Source organism: Chaetura pelagica, unplaced genomic scaffold (genome assembly GCF_000747805.2).
Source record: "Chaetura pelagica isolate M959 unplaced genomic scaffold, ChaPel_1.0 scaffold69, whole genome shotgun sequence".
Taxonomy (NCBI): domain Eukaryota; kingdom Metazoa; phylum Chordata; class Aves; order Apodiformes; family Apodidae; genus Chaetura; species Chaetura pelagica.
In genome coordinates this window covers 6021194-6032591 of record NW_009970724.1, presented here as the reverse complement: position 1 = coordinate 6032591, position 11398 = coordinate 6021194, and the positions used below count along the sequence as shown (strand labels likewise).

General features: G+C 36.0%; 1 protein-coding gene across 1 annotated transcript in view; it reads left to right on the top strand.

The window, feature by feature from the left end:
- The first annotated feature begins 46 nt into the window (after positions 1–46).
- The window catches only part of SSX2IP (synovial sarcoma, X breakpoint 2 interacting protein), a 12851-nt gene continuing 1499 nt past the window's right edge, over positions 47–11398 (top strand). The window contains exons 1-11 of the mRNA XM_010006605.1: positions 47–89; positions 787–953; positions 1194–1394; positions 1819–1929; positions 3145–3280; positions 4766–4841; positions 4919–5090; positions 6923–7073; positions 8625–8761; positions 9104–9277; positions 10474–10585. Coding sequence (XP_010004907.1) covers positions 47–89; positions 787–953; positions 1194–1394; positions 1819–1929; positions 3145–3280; positions 4766–4841; positions 4919–5090; positions 6923–7073; positions 8625–8761; positions 9104–9277; positions 10474–10585 — 1480 coding nt within the window. The remainder of the gene's footprint in view (positions 90–786; positions 954–1193; positions 1395–1818; positions 1930–3144; positions 3281–4765; positions 4842–4918; positions 5091–6922; positions 7074–8624; positions 8762–9103; positions 9278–10473; positions 10586–11398) is intronic.

Below are 11398 nucleotides of genomic sequence, written 5' to 3'. Positions count from 1 at the left end.
TCACGGCTGAACCAGTTGCTCAGGTCCCCTGCCTGTCGTTGTTGCTATGGGAGATTGGAAGACTATTACTGTGCCAGTGCTGCCATCAGGTAAACTGGTAATGTTTTGGATTTTGTGGATTTCCTAAATTTACCAGTGACATTATTGCTGCTAAAGAGAGAGTGGAGTTTTGTGCATGACATACTTGACTAGAATGTTGAATCATGTGTAGTACATTCAGGGTTTTGTTTTGGATTGAGTCTTTACAGAACTGCTGTAAAATACAAATAAAGGTCCTAAGACTTTTCAGTTGATTTTTGGTATAGCTTGTGTTTTCAGAAATTTCTTGTTCTAAATTCTATTGTCTCAAATTTATTATAAATTTATTAAAGGAGTATTTTCTTGCCTGCTTCTACCTAATAGAATAGTAAATTACAGTCTATGGTTGATATGAATAAGGATATCATACATTCTGTAAGAATTTTCACAGTATACTCAGATTTTACACCTGTGTAAAAAAAGTAAAACAAAAATTGTGTTGTTGGGCAGGTTCTTTTTTTTCTTGGTGGATTAGTAAAATTTGAGAGATACAATATCTTAATATGTTTGAGTCATTGAATCTTCAGTGGAAGTTAATACATTTTTCCCTTGTGAATTCTTTAATATACATCATTCTAGATTAAATTCTAAGCTTTAGACTTGTAATTTTCTATAAATAATAATTGAAGTAGTTGAGGATTGGATATTTTTTACATTGTGTTTTAACCTATTAGCCCTGACTTGTTTCTTGATGTTTTTAACTTTTAGATAGCAAAAATATTTTTCAATATACCTCAGAAAAAAAGCTGTCTCCCCCAAGCATGAACTCACAAGTGCTACGCTTGTCACTGCCTTCATCCAAAAGCATGCACAGCTTTTTCAGTGCCTTCTGCACAGAGGAGAATATTGAGCAGAGTATATCCTATCTCAACAGGGTAAGCCAGATCTTGTTTATTGGAGGTTTTCTGAAGGTGTCAGTAAATCAATTGTGAAAGTAAAGATTCACTGGGTTAAGAAGGCTTCTTTCTCAAAGCTTAGAAGCTGAAGTTTGTGGGGAATAGGAATTTCTTCCCTGCCCCCCTCCCCCATATAGGATGTCACCAGATACTGTTTCTAATTTGGAGAACTGTGAAAGATTGATCCATTTATTTATTTACCCCCTTGTCTTTTACCAGGAGTTGACAACACTTGGCTTTCCTTCTATTTATGCGGAGTCCAAAGGAAAAGAATTAAATTTAATATCTATCATAAATTGCATGAATGAATTGCTTGTACTGCAGCATAAGAACCTTCGAGCTCAGGAAGAAGTGGAAATGCAGCATCTGAAGCTGGGTAGTGATATGGATCACTTACAGAACAGCTATGCTAAGTTAAAGGTAGAAAACAAGAGAATTCCACCAACATTATGTAACACCTATGTTTGACAGATACTGTACTTGCTTAACAGTGAGCGCTTTTTTGTTTTACTCCCAAATACTAATCTGCTATTGTATTGTTATGTGCATTTTTGGTGTTTTTTAAAAGTCTTTCCAGCTGAAAATTCATTAAAGTTAACAAAATATGAATAAATGAGCAAGCCAAAACCAGAATTGTCCCCTTTAATCAAGAAGGAAGGAAGACTTTGAATTGGATGTCTTAATGCATACTGTGGGTGAAAATGTTAAAACACTTCATATCATTTAGTATCACTTAAAAGGGTATGCCCAGATCTAAAAGATAAATTCCCAATATAATTGTAACAAGTAAAAGCATAGGTAGCATTTCTAGTGTGTGTCACTGAATCATCAATATTTTTTCTAGGAACAGTTGGAATTATCTAAAAGGGAAATAGTTGGGCTTCAAGAAAGAGACAGACAACTGCAAAGCAAGAACAGAAGTTTGCACCAGTTACTTAAAAATGAAAAGGATGAAGTGAGTTCTCTTGTACATTAACACAAGTAATTACATAAATATCCAATTATACAATTTTTTGCAAGGAGTCTTATAATTGTTCACTTTGAATGCTTTTCTGTTGGTAAATGTCTTTCACTGAGGTGAAATTGGCACATTACATATGGATAAAAAGCTTCTGTAAGGGATAAATCCAAGTTGTAACAATGGTAGAGAGTACTGCAGAAAGACACGTGCAGTTTTCTGAGGCTTTCAATACTTTTGAGCATACTTTTATCTTAGAATGTCTAAAAATATAAAAAAAATAAGAGGGGGCAACTGGGTTCAGTCACATCTTCAAACTTGTGTATATAAGCTTTTCTTTGGTTTTTGGTTTGTTTGGGGTGGATTATTTGGTTATACTGTAGAGGAGAGCAAAAGATAAGAAGGGAAGTAGAGGAAAATCCAGCCCAAAAGCACAGTGTTATTAAACTTCGGTGTCTTGGAATAACCAAGATTAGAAAACACTTTGAAATCCAAGACATTGCTTAGTTTGGGATTTGTTTCCAGGGTACTCCTTCCCCCTAAGTTTCTGTGACTGTTCTTTGTAAACTTATTCCTACAGTTAGCACTCACAGTACTCTCTGGATGTAGTGAGCATCCTAAAGTTCCAGCTTAAAATATTGAACGTATTCTATATTTATAAGGTTAAAACTAATTAATCAAATAAACCCACAACTCAGGTATTGATAGTACAGGCCAAGAATGTGCTTTATGATTTTCATTCTCTCTTAGACCAAATGGAAATATCTGTCTTCCAGCATCCTGCTGCCCAAAATAAGAGGTTATTTTTTAGTTTAAACCTAACAAACATACTTTAGAGTTAAACCAGATCCTGAACATGAGTTACTGAACAAAATGGTTTTCTCTGCTGTGTTCAATAAAGGTGTTAAAGAAGGTTACATGAATTGCCAGAACATGAGTTCAGTTATACTTCAGAGGAGCTATAGTATTATATGTTGTTTATGGTGTTTGTTTCTGCAGAAAATAACTTAAATTCCGTGGGATAAGTCTCAGGTCAGAATCCATGGGTTGAGGGAGGTCTCCTTATTCCTTTTGTCACTACTTTTCACCATAAACAGAGTTTAATAGAAGTATTATTTCACTTCATGTATTTGTTTTGGTTTCCTGAAAAAATAAGTCTGTTTATGCTTTAGTTGGTTGAAGAAATACAGGTTTTTCTGGGGTTCCTTTTAGGTACAGAAGTTACAGAACATAATTTCCAGTAGAGCTACACAATACAACCATGATATGAAGAGGAAAGAAAGAGAATATAACAAATTGAAGGAACGATTGCATCAATTAGTCATGAACAAAAAGGACAAAAAGATAGGTAAGTAGCTCTGAAAATTTTACTACAGCAAAATAGTATAATCTGTATATTAAAAATTTAATTCTGGCTATTTTTAAAGTCAGTATGACTCTCTTATTGTATGTTTTTATTTAGATGTTAAAATAATTCATAAAATGTAATATTTAATATCAGCTGACTGTGTAAGGCTAATAAACTTTTATATTGTGTTCCATAAGGTTGTTTACCAAGGACAAACCAAGATGGAGATCTTTACGAAATAAATTTATTACTAAGGGCAATTATTTGGAATTAATTGCTAAGCCAGAACTGTTTCCTCTACTTTCTTGTTACTGCTGCCATCACAACACTTCAGATACTGTCATAAACACTGTATTATGCTCACCAGTTGCTATCAGGAAAGAAGGCTGCATGAGCTTTTTTCCCCTGGAGATATTACAGTCTGTGTGTTAACAGTAAGCAATGAGAAATTTTCAGAGAGGAAGGAATGTAAGATAGATGTAGCATCTAGTGCTATATGAAATGAGGAGAGAAGAAATCTTCTTTATCATATAGATACTTGTATGTTGTACGACCCAAAAATTGTGTTCCAGATATTAATCAGTGTTGTTTAACATGAGTATAGTTTTTTGTAGTGTGTTGTTAAAAAAGGGTATCAGTGCTATGTAATTAATAAAAACATCGGCACCTTTTGGTTCCTACACCTGGCCTTAGACTCTTTATGTAGCTTTTCTCCAATCAAAGTCCTGCTCTTCCTGTTCTCTTAGCCCATCTGAAAGTGCTTGTGGATAAGCCAAACCAGGTTAGGACACTGAAGCAGGAACACGTATTTTGGTTGCAGAAAGTCTTTAGGTATCAGCTCAGTCATCTCTGGAAGATTCACCATGAGATCAGCAAAACTTACTTTGGCATGTTCTCAACTCCAGTTGGCTGATCCTGGTTCAAGGACCAGTGAGGTCAAAATAACAGTTTCAGATCTTTGCTTGATAGCTGACTGGAATTGGCATTGGACCACTAATCTGGAGTGATGTGGTGTTTTGTGGGTTTTGTTGTGTAGTTTAAATTTGTTTGGTTTTTCTTCCTTCAAATGTGGACTGAAGTTGGTTTTTGTTTTGAAGAACACCTTGTGAAACATCAGGAAGTTGCTTACTCTAAACTGGGTATAAAACTGACATTATTGCCACAAGAGAGATTAGTATTGATACACCATTGATATAAAGGCTGAAACAGGGATAAAGGTGCCATTAAGAAATGCATAAGAAACCATAAGACAGGGTGACAATAACTTCCCTCTGAGTTTCCGAACAGAAAAATTATCTTATTTCCTTGATTATCTTATTCTTACTTTGTTAAGCAGGGCAATATGGTTTTATATGGGTCTGAAGATTGAGGGAGATATTTGGTAATGTGATCTTTTGACAATAAATACATGTAAATGCAATGTCATCTGAGTATTTATATATTTGCATGTCGTTTCACACTTTTAAATATCCTTTTCATTTGTAGCTATGGAAGTTCTAAATTATGTTGGTAGAGCTGATGGGAAGAGAGGTGCATGGAGGACTGATAAGACAGAAGCCAGGTAGTTGCCTTAGAACAACATTAATTGAAGCATATATTATGGCTGTTATGTTGTTACTGTAAGATATGTTCTTCCAGAAACGAAGAAGAAATGTACAAAGTTCTGCTAAGTGATTATGAACAACGCCAAAAACAGCTTTTAGTGGAAAATGCTGAGCTGAAAAAAGTTCTTCAACAAATGAAGAAAGAGATTATTTCACTTCTCCCCCCACAGAAACAGAGACCCAAAGAAAGGTGTGAAGATGGACCAGTAAGTATCCTTGTGGAACTTGCAGTGGATTTTGCATTCTTTGCTGTGCTTGAGATCCATCAGTGTTTAAATGTTTTATTTGCTGGGTGTGAACAATATCCAATGTGTTATTCCCAGTCAGTCAAATGTATACTTTCAGCTGAAATTAACTTTAAATGCAGTAGGTACCTGTATGTAACAATGATACATTTTGGATTTTATCTCCCTTCCACACTTAAGATGTTGGTGCTGGTTTTCAAGATGCTTATGTAAAGAAACCAGGCTTTCCATGGAATTCATGGAAGTGAAGGAAGTGTAAATAGAGTGCACTCCTATAGTACATGGGTTAAAGTAGCTGTTAGTTCCTTTTATGGAGTTGCTGGTATGCTCAAGGAAAATGTTTTATTTCCAAGTAAAATGGTTTGTGGGGTCTCTTGTTTGTTTCTAGCCTTTCAGTATTTCTTGGTTTACCCAGGATACTCTTTTTATGGAACAGCACAGTGAACTTTCATTGTTTATCAGAGTTTGTTTTTTCCTTTTGCTGATTCCTTGCTGGAAGTTGCAGTTCTGTTCTGGTGTTAGAGTGAAGCAGGGAATAATCTAGAAGGTTGACTGAGTTTTCTCATTTGAATAAGAGTAGATCTTGCCTGGTCCTTCTGCCATTTTAGTGAGGTTAGGAGTGTTTGACACAAACACTGGTGAAAATCCAGCTGTGGGAATGGTGATTAAACAAATGTTTGAACTGTTGTAGCATAATAGACTATTAAAAAGGTATTAAAAACCTGCACTGAAACTTGTGATTCATTCTCTTGTAATAGTACTAGTTAACTAAATTAAGCAGAACTACTTACTAGACAATAGTGATTTCTAGTAGTAGAATAGTAATAGAAATATGTACTAGATGTAAGTCTGAAGCAGTTATTTCAGCAATTTTAGGGTGGTGTGGTGTTTTAGTTTCATAAAACTCTTCAACCAACAACCTCCCCTTAAAAAAAACCCCCCAAACAACCAAACATATAAAACCTGCTTGTTTTTTTTTTTGTAGCTGTTTTGTTTCCTAAGGTCTCTTGTGATCCAGGTTTGAAGTGACGTGCTTACTGAATGTGTAAATTAATTACTGTGATGCCTTTGAACTTGTTCTACTTGCCATTGCATTTTTCTTACCCACTTTTAGATAAAGGGATTTGTTTAGAGTGGTTCAGATGCTTAAAAAGAGTGGAGTATTCATGTTAGGTATTCAAAGGGCTGTGCCTTTTTGTTTTAAATCTACTAAATTCTCCTGGACTAGTCTTCTCTGGACCATTTAGACTTTCATGTCTGAGCTCTTTGCAATAGCTGTTCAGGTTTGATTTTTGTTTGAACAATAGTGTAATACAAGTGGGAGGGAAGGTGCTAGTTCCACTTCACCTTCAGTGTGTTGTAGTCTTTTTTTATCATGGAGAAAAATGAGGCAGGGCTAAATTACTTGTCATCAGGAGACAATATTTGTCCTAAATACTCTTAGTGCTGCATAGTGAGTTTACAGGCAGCTACCAGTTAAGTTTGACAGCAGAACTCAGCAGTCTCAACTTCTCTAGCTGGAAGATGTGTGAGTGAGTGAGTGAGTCTTGCTAGCTGATACACGCCCTGTGGTGGGTTTCTGGGAATTGCCAGATGACTTCTGTCTCTTCAGCGTTATGCTTTCAGGGAATTGAAGTCCTTGACAGTCAAATTTCCCTAAATGGAAAGATCTTTCCTGTATTTAAGGATTTCCCTTCTTGTCAGTAAATTGAATGCATATTCATACTTAAATAAACAATAGAAGTATTTGGAGTGTCAGAGTGGTTTGCAGCTTCTTGTTGCTTCTTCTATAGGTGCTGTCAGACCTGGAGGAAGATATTGGAGAGTTAAATAAAGAGAATATGTGGGAACTATCTTGTGAAACTGTGCGAGAGCAGCTTACCAACAGCATTAGAAAACAGTGGAGAATGTTGAAAAATCATGTTGAAAAGCTGGATAATCAAGGTAATAATGAACTGTATTACTTCTACATATCAAATGAGACTGATAATTCTGTTTGGTATCGTGCTCTTAGGATTTACTTTACTGACTAAGTTAAAAGGAAGCTAAACTAGAAGGAGTTGTGGCTTAGTAGACTTTCTCAAAGGATATGTGATAGGCATTTTTTTGTGTGAGTTTTAATTGTAAGTAGCTAGGGAAGGAATTCCACACCAAGCCTGGTCGTGATTATAGTTTGACACAGTAAACAGCAACTCTATGAAGAAATAATTTTCCTCTTGAAAGTACATGCCCTGTAGTAACCTTTTTGAGATGTACCAGTAATGCAGATGTAACAATTAGAAGTAATTGGATGCAAAATATGTAAATCCTTCTTAAGAGTCTTGGCTTGTCACATCCATACCTCTGAGGCTTCTTGTGGCATTGTAAAGCAAACTGGCTGATGGTATGATGCTGGACTCTCCTTATTTCCAGCTGTTAAACAGCATTAAAAGACAGCTAAAAATATATAGAATTCTTTCCTAGTATTACTTTTCCATGCAAGCAAATGCTGCTGCTACCACAGGGTTGCTTGCTGTCAAGAATAAGCCTAAGGAGGTCATGCATGCATGCAGTTGCAAATAAAAGAGCAGGTGGTCTGTGAGAATATGTTTGTACCATAAAAGGGATTTCAGGAACACTTGTTGTGAGTAATACTTGATTTGCTGTAACTAATGAAAAAAACCAACAACAAGAAAACAACCAAACAAAAAAAACCCCACAAAACCCAAAACAAACAAACAAACAAAAACCCCAACAAACAAAAAATAGTTGCAAGCATCAGGAAAAATGTTTCAGGCAGTTGCTGTTTTCTTGAAGTGCCCTTCTATGGGTGTTGGTTTTATAGAGATGACCATGGTCTAGTACTTTAGGATTCACTCAATTTTAAATGCTGGCATCAGGGGATCAAAACTTCGTTCATTTACAGTTTCTATTATAGCTATGCATTAAATTAAATAAAGCAGTGTGTGATTACACAAAACACATTTTATTCCTTGCTAATTCATTCTCTTGTTGGGATGAAAATATGCACACAATGTTAGTTAGTTCTGCTTCTCCTTCACAGGACTTGAAGGAAAGGCTTTCTTTTTATATCTGTGATACATATAGTTACTGTCATATTTTTATGAGCACACAAGCCCTTAAAAAATGGGCTCAGAAGAATAGGCTAACTGTCAGTGGAAAGAAGTCTTCAGTTACCTTGATTTTTCTTTTAAGTAACTGCTGAAACAAGTGAGTTTTTTGTCTGACACTTTGTGCACTGCAGTTGCGTGGTTTATCTTGGGCAACATGAAAACAGCTACGTTTTCATTCCCATTTTTTTCTGAACCGGATTTTGCGCATAATTACATGTGTAGCACCAATTTTCTGTCTCTTGTCTCTGCCAGAAGTGCTTTTGCACTCTGTATATGTCTTCCAGGATGAAACAAATACCATCTAAAACCTTTTGCTATTGCCATGAGTCACTGGTAGGAGGAGTTTTTTGTTTTGTTTTTAAGTAGCTTTTTCACCCCTTAGTGTCACGGGTACATTCAGGAGCTTTGAATGAAAAAGATGTCATTTCAAGAGAAGACCATGAACTGGAAACTGAAAAGCTGGAGTTAGAGATTCAGCAATGTAAAGAAATGATCAAGACTCAGCAACAGCTCTTACAGGTAAGTCTTTTTTAAATTTTTTTTTTACTGTGTGACTTTTCTCACCTCTGAACCTTTTTCCATTCTTAGGTTATATCTTAATGGTTGCTCTGAGTATAGGTGTGCTAGTGGGTTGGTTAGTGATCTAAAAGCTTGTAATCTGGGTAGGAATAATATGGCAGAGGTCAACCATTTGAACAGGGAAATTTTGCTTGCCATCTGAAACTGCCTGCACCATACATTGTTGCCATATTAAACTTCAGCCATTTCTGGTAAAAACTGAATTCAACTGATACTTATGGAAATATTGCTCCTCTTACCACTCCAAATTCATGTTTGCCTTTTGTTACTTTCTATCTGCAGCAGCAGCTGATGTCTCCATGTGATGATGACACCACTCTGTTACTGCAGGACTGCTATTTGCTGGAAGAAAGAGAGCGTCTTAAGGAGGAATGGAGACTGTTTCGAGAGCAAAAAAAGAATTTTGAGAAGGAACGAAGAAGTTTTACAGAAGCTGCTATTAGATTAGGACTTGAGGTATTAGACAAGTGGAAGGGTATTGGAAAAAGGAACTCCTGTGGAAGATGAGTTACAATTGTTTTACTGTTACACACACTAAAGTGCAGCAATCCAGCAATAGCTGTTTGCTAACATCTATAGAGAAAGGTCGTGCCTATAGTGTATAAAACATCTTTGGTCATTGTAGGTCTGGTGGCATTTCCAAAAAAACAAGTTTTGTGTGTATTGGAAAATACAGTTGCTGCAACTGGCATGACCCATTTTTTTCAGCTTTTGAAATATCAAAGTACTTCCAAAAATCAGTCCCACTTTTCACTAAATACTTTATTAGCTGCTGCTTACATTTGGTTTCCCATGAAAGCAAGGCCTGTGCAAACTTCAGTTAGATTTGGCTGCAGGGTTCAATTCTCAAAGGTACTTGATTCCTAAACTTCTGTGAATGCCACTGACTAATGTAACTACCCATGCTTCTGCTTGTTAAAATGTATAAGTATGAAAAGAGAAGCAGTGCTGTAAGCCTTCTGTGATGTAGGTGTTTGTGGAAGTTTGCATTGAAGTTCAGCTTGCTCTATTTTCTACTGACATAGTAGAAATCATTTTTATATAATGGGGGTGTCCTGTTTTACTGATGGTTTTTGGAGATTAAGTAGCCTGTGGCTTCATTCCAGAGCTATTGGATCTTTGAAAGGTTGTCTTGTACCCATTATTTGCCTTTTCTGTGCTCAGAGTATTTGGAAAATGAACCCACTTTCTTTCTGCCCCAGTTTTGGACAGAAGCAATCTGTGCTATATTTTTTCTGTGTTTAGGAGAAGGCTCAGAATTGAGGTTTAAGCAGTAGTCCTTATTGGCAGCTGCCCAGAAATGAGGGTTATCTCCAAGAGGCAGTGCTACACTGAGGGGAAAAGGGGGCATAGGAAGCAGTGAGAGAAGATTGTGTCACTGGGCTGCAGAACTGTAAAATGAGGGATGGGTCAGACATCTGTGAAACAAACCCTGGGGTTTGGCTTGTAAATGCCTAACTCCTCAGCTAATCCTTGTTGGATTCAAAAGTTTACTCTCACATGACTCTAGCTCTTTGCTAAACTGCTGAATCTCCTTAATTATATGAACATGTTACAACTTTTGCTTTCTTAGGTAGAATAGCATCGATTTAATGTGGACTAAGCTTGTTCCTTTCATCCTAAGTGTAAACTGTAATTTTTTTTTTTCATAGAGAAAGGCATTTGAAGAAGACAGAGGAGCATGGCTGAAGCAACAGTTCTTAAGTATGTCTACTGATTACAAGCACTCTGAAAATATGACAACTCCAAGTGCCTTCTTGGGAAGCAAGTATTCATTTCAAATGGTTTTTGTGATGTTTCTTTTTCCCTCTTTCAACCAGAAGATGCAAATATGAACAAAACTATTAAAAAGTCAAAACTTCCCCAGACAAATTTCACCCCGCAGCTGTCATATAGCAGCCCATATCTGTCAGGTGGCTGATGGTTCAAAATCTCCTCTATTAAAGGGAATCATTCTAACTCCCTCCCTGATAATTATTTATATAATTATTTATATTTGTGAAGGGATCTGGTGAATGCCAAGTACCTGACAGCACAGCTGTTAAGAACAGGGAAAATTTAGAATTACTAAATTAAATTAAATGTGACCATATTAATTAAGGTTGAAGAAATCATGATGTATAGAGATCTGTATAAATTAGAAACAAATTTTGGAAAGAAGAGTTTCATAATGTGGAGATAGCAGCATTAATTATTTGAGATGAGGGTGTAACAAACGTGTACATATACATATTCAGTAAAAAAAAAAAGAATCCTTGGGAAGAAGAAACAGTGAAAAGAGCATAATGATAACAAAAAAAAATATTGAGCAATAAGCAATTAAATGACAAGATTCAAACCTTCATAAAGGAATAACGTCTTCAGAAAAGATAATTAATATATATAATATATATATGACACAGTTTGGAATATTATTCTTATTGCAAGTATTTTTTTACTTCCTTTCTTCCAAAGGTTTTTTTTCCAAGGTTGTTTCCCATCTTCTCATGCCTGAGTATGCATGAGCAGTATTTTGGTCTTCATCACTGAGCCTTTAATACTCTTGGCTGGGGGGGGAGGGGGGGAGGGAACAAAAAA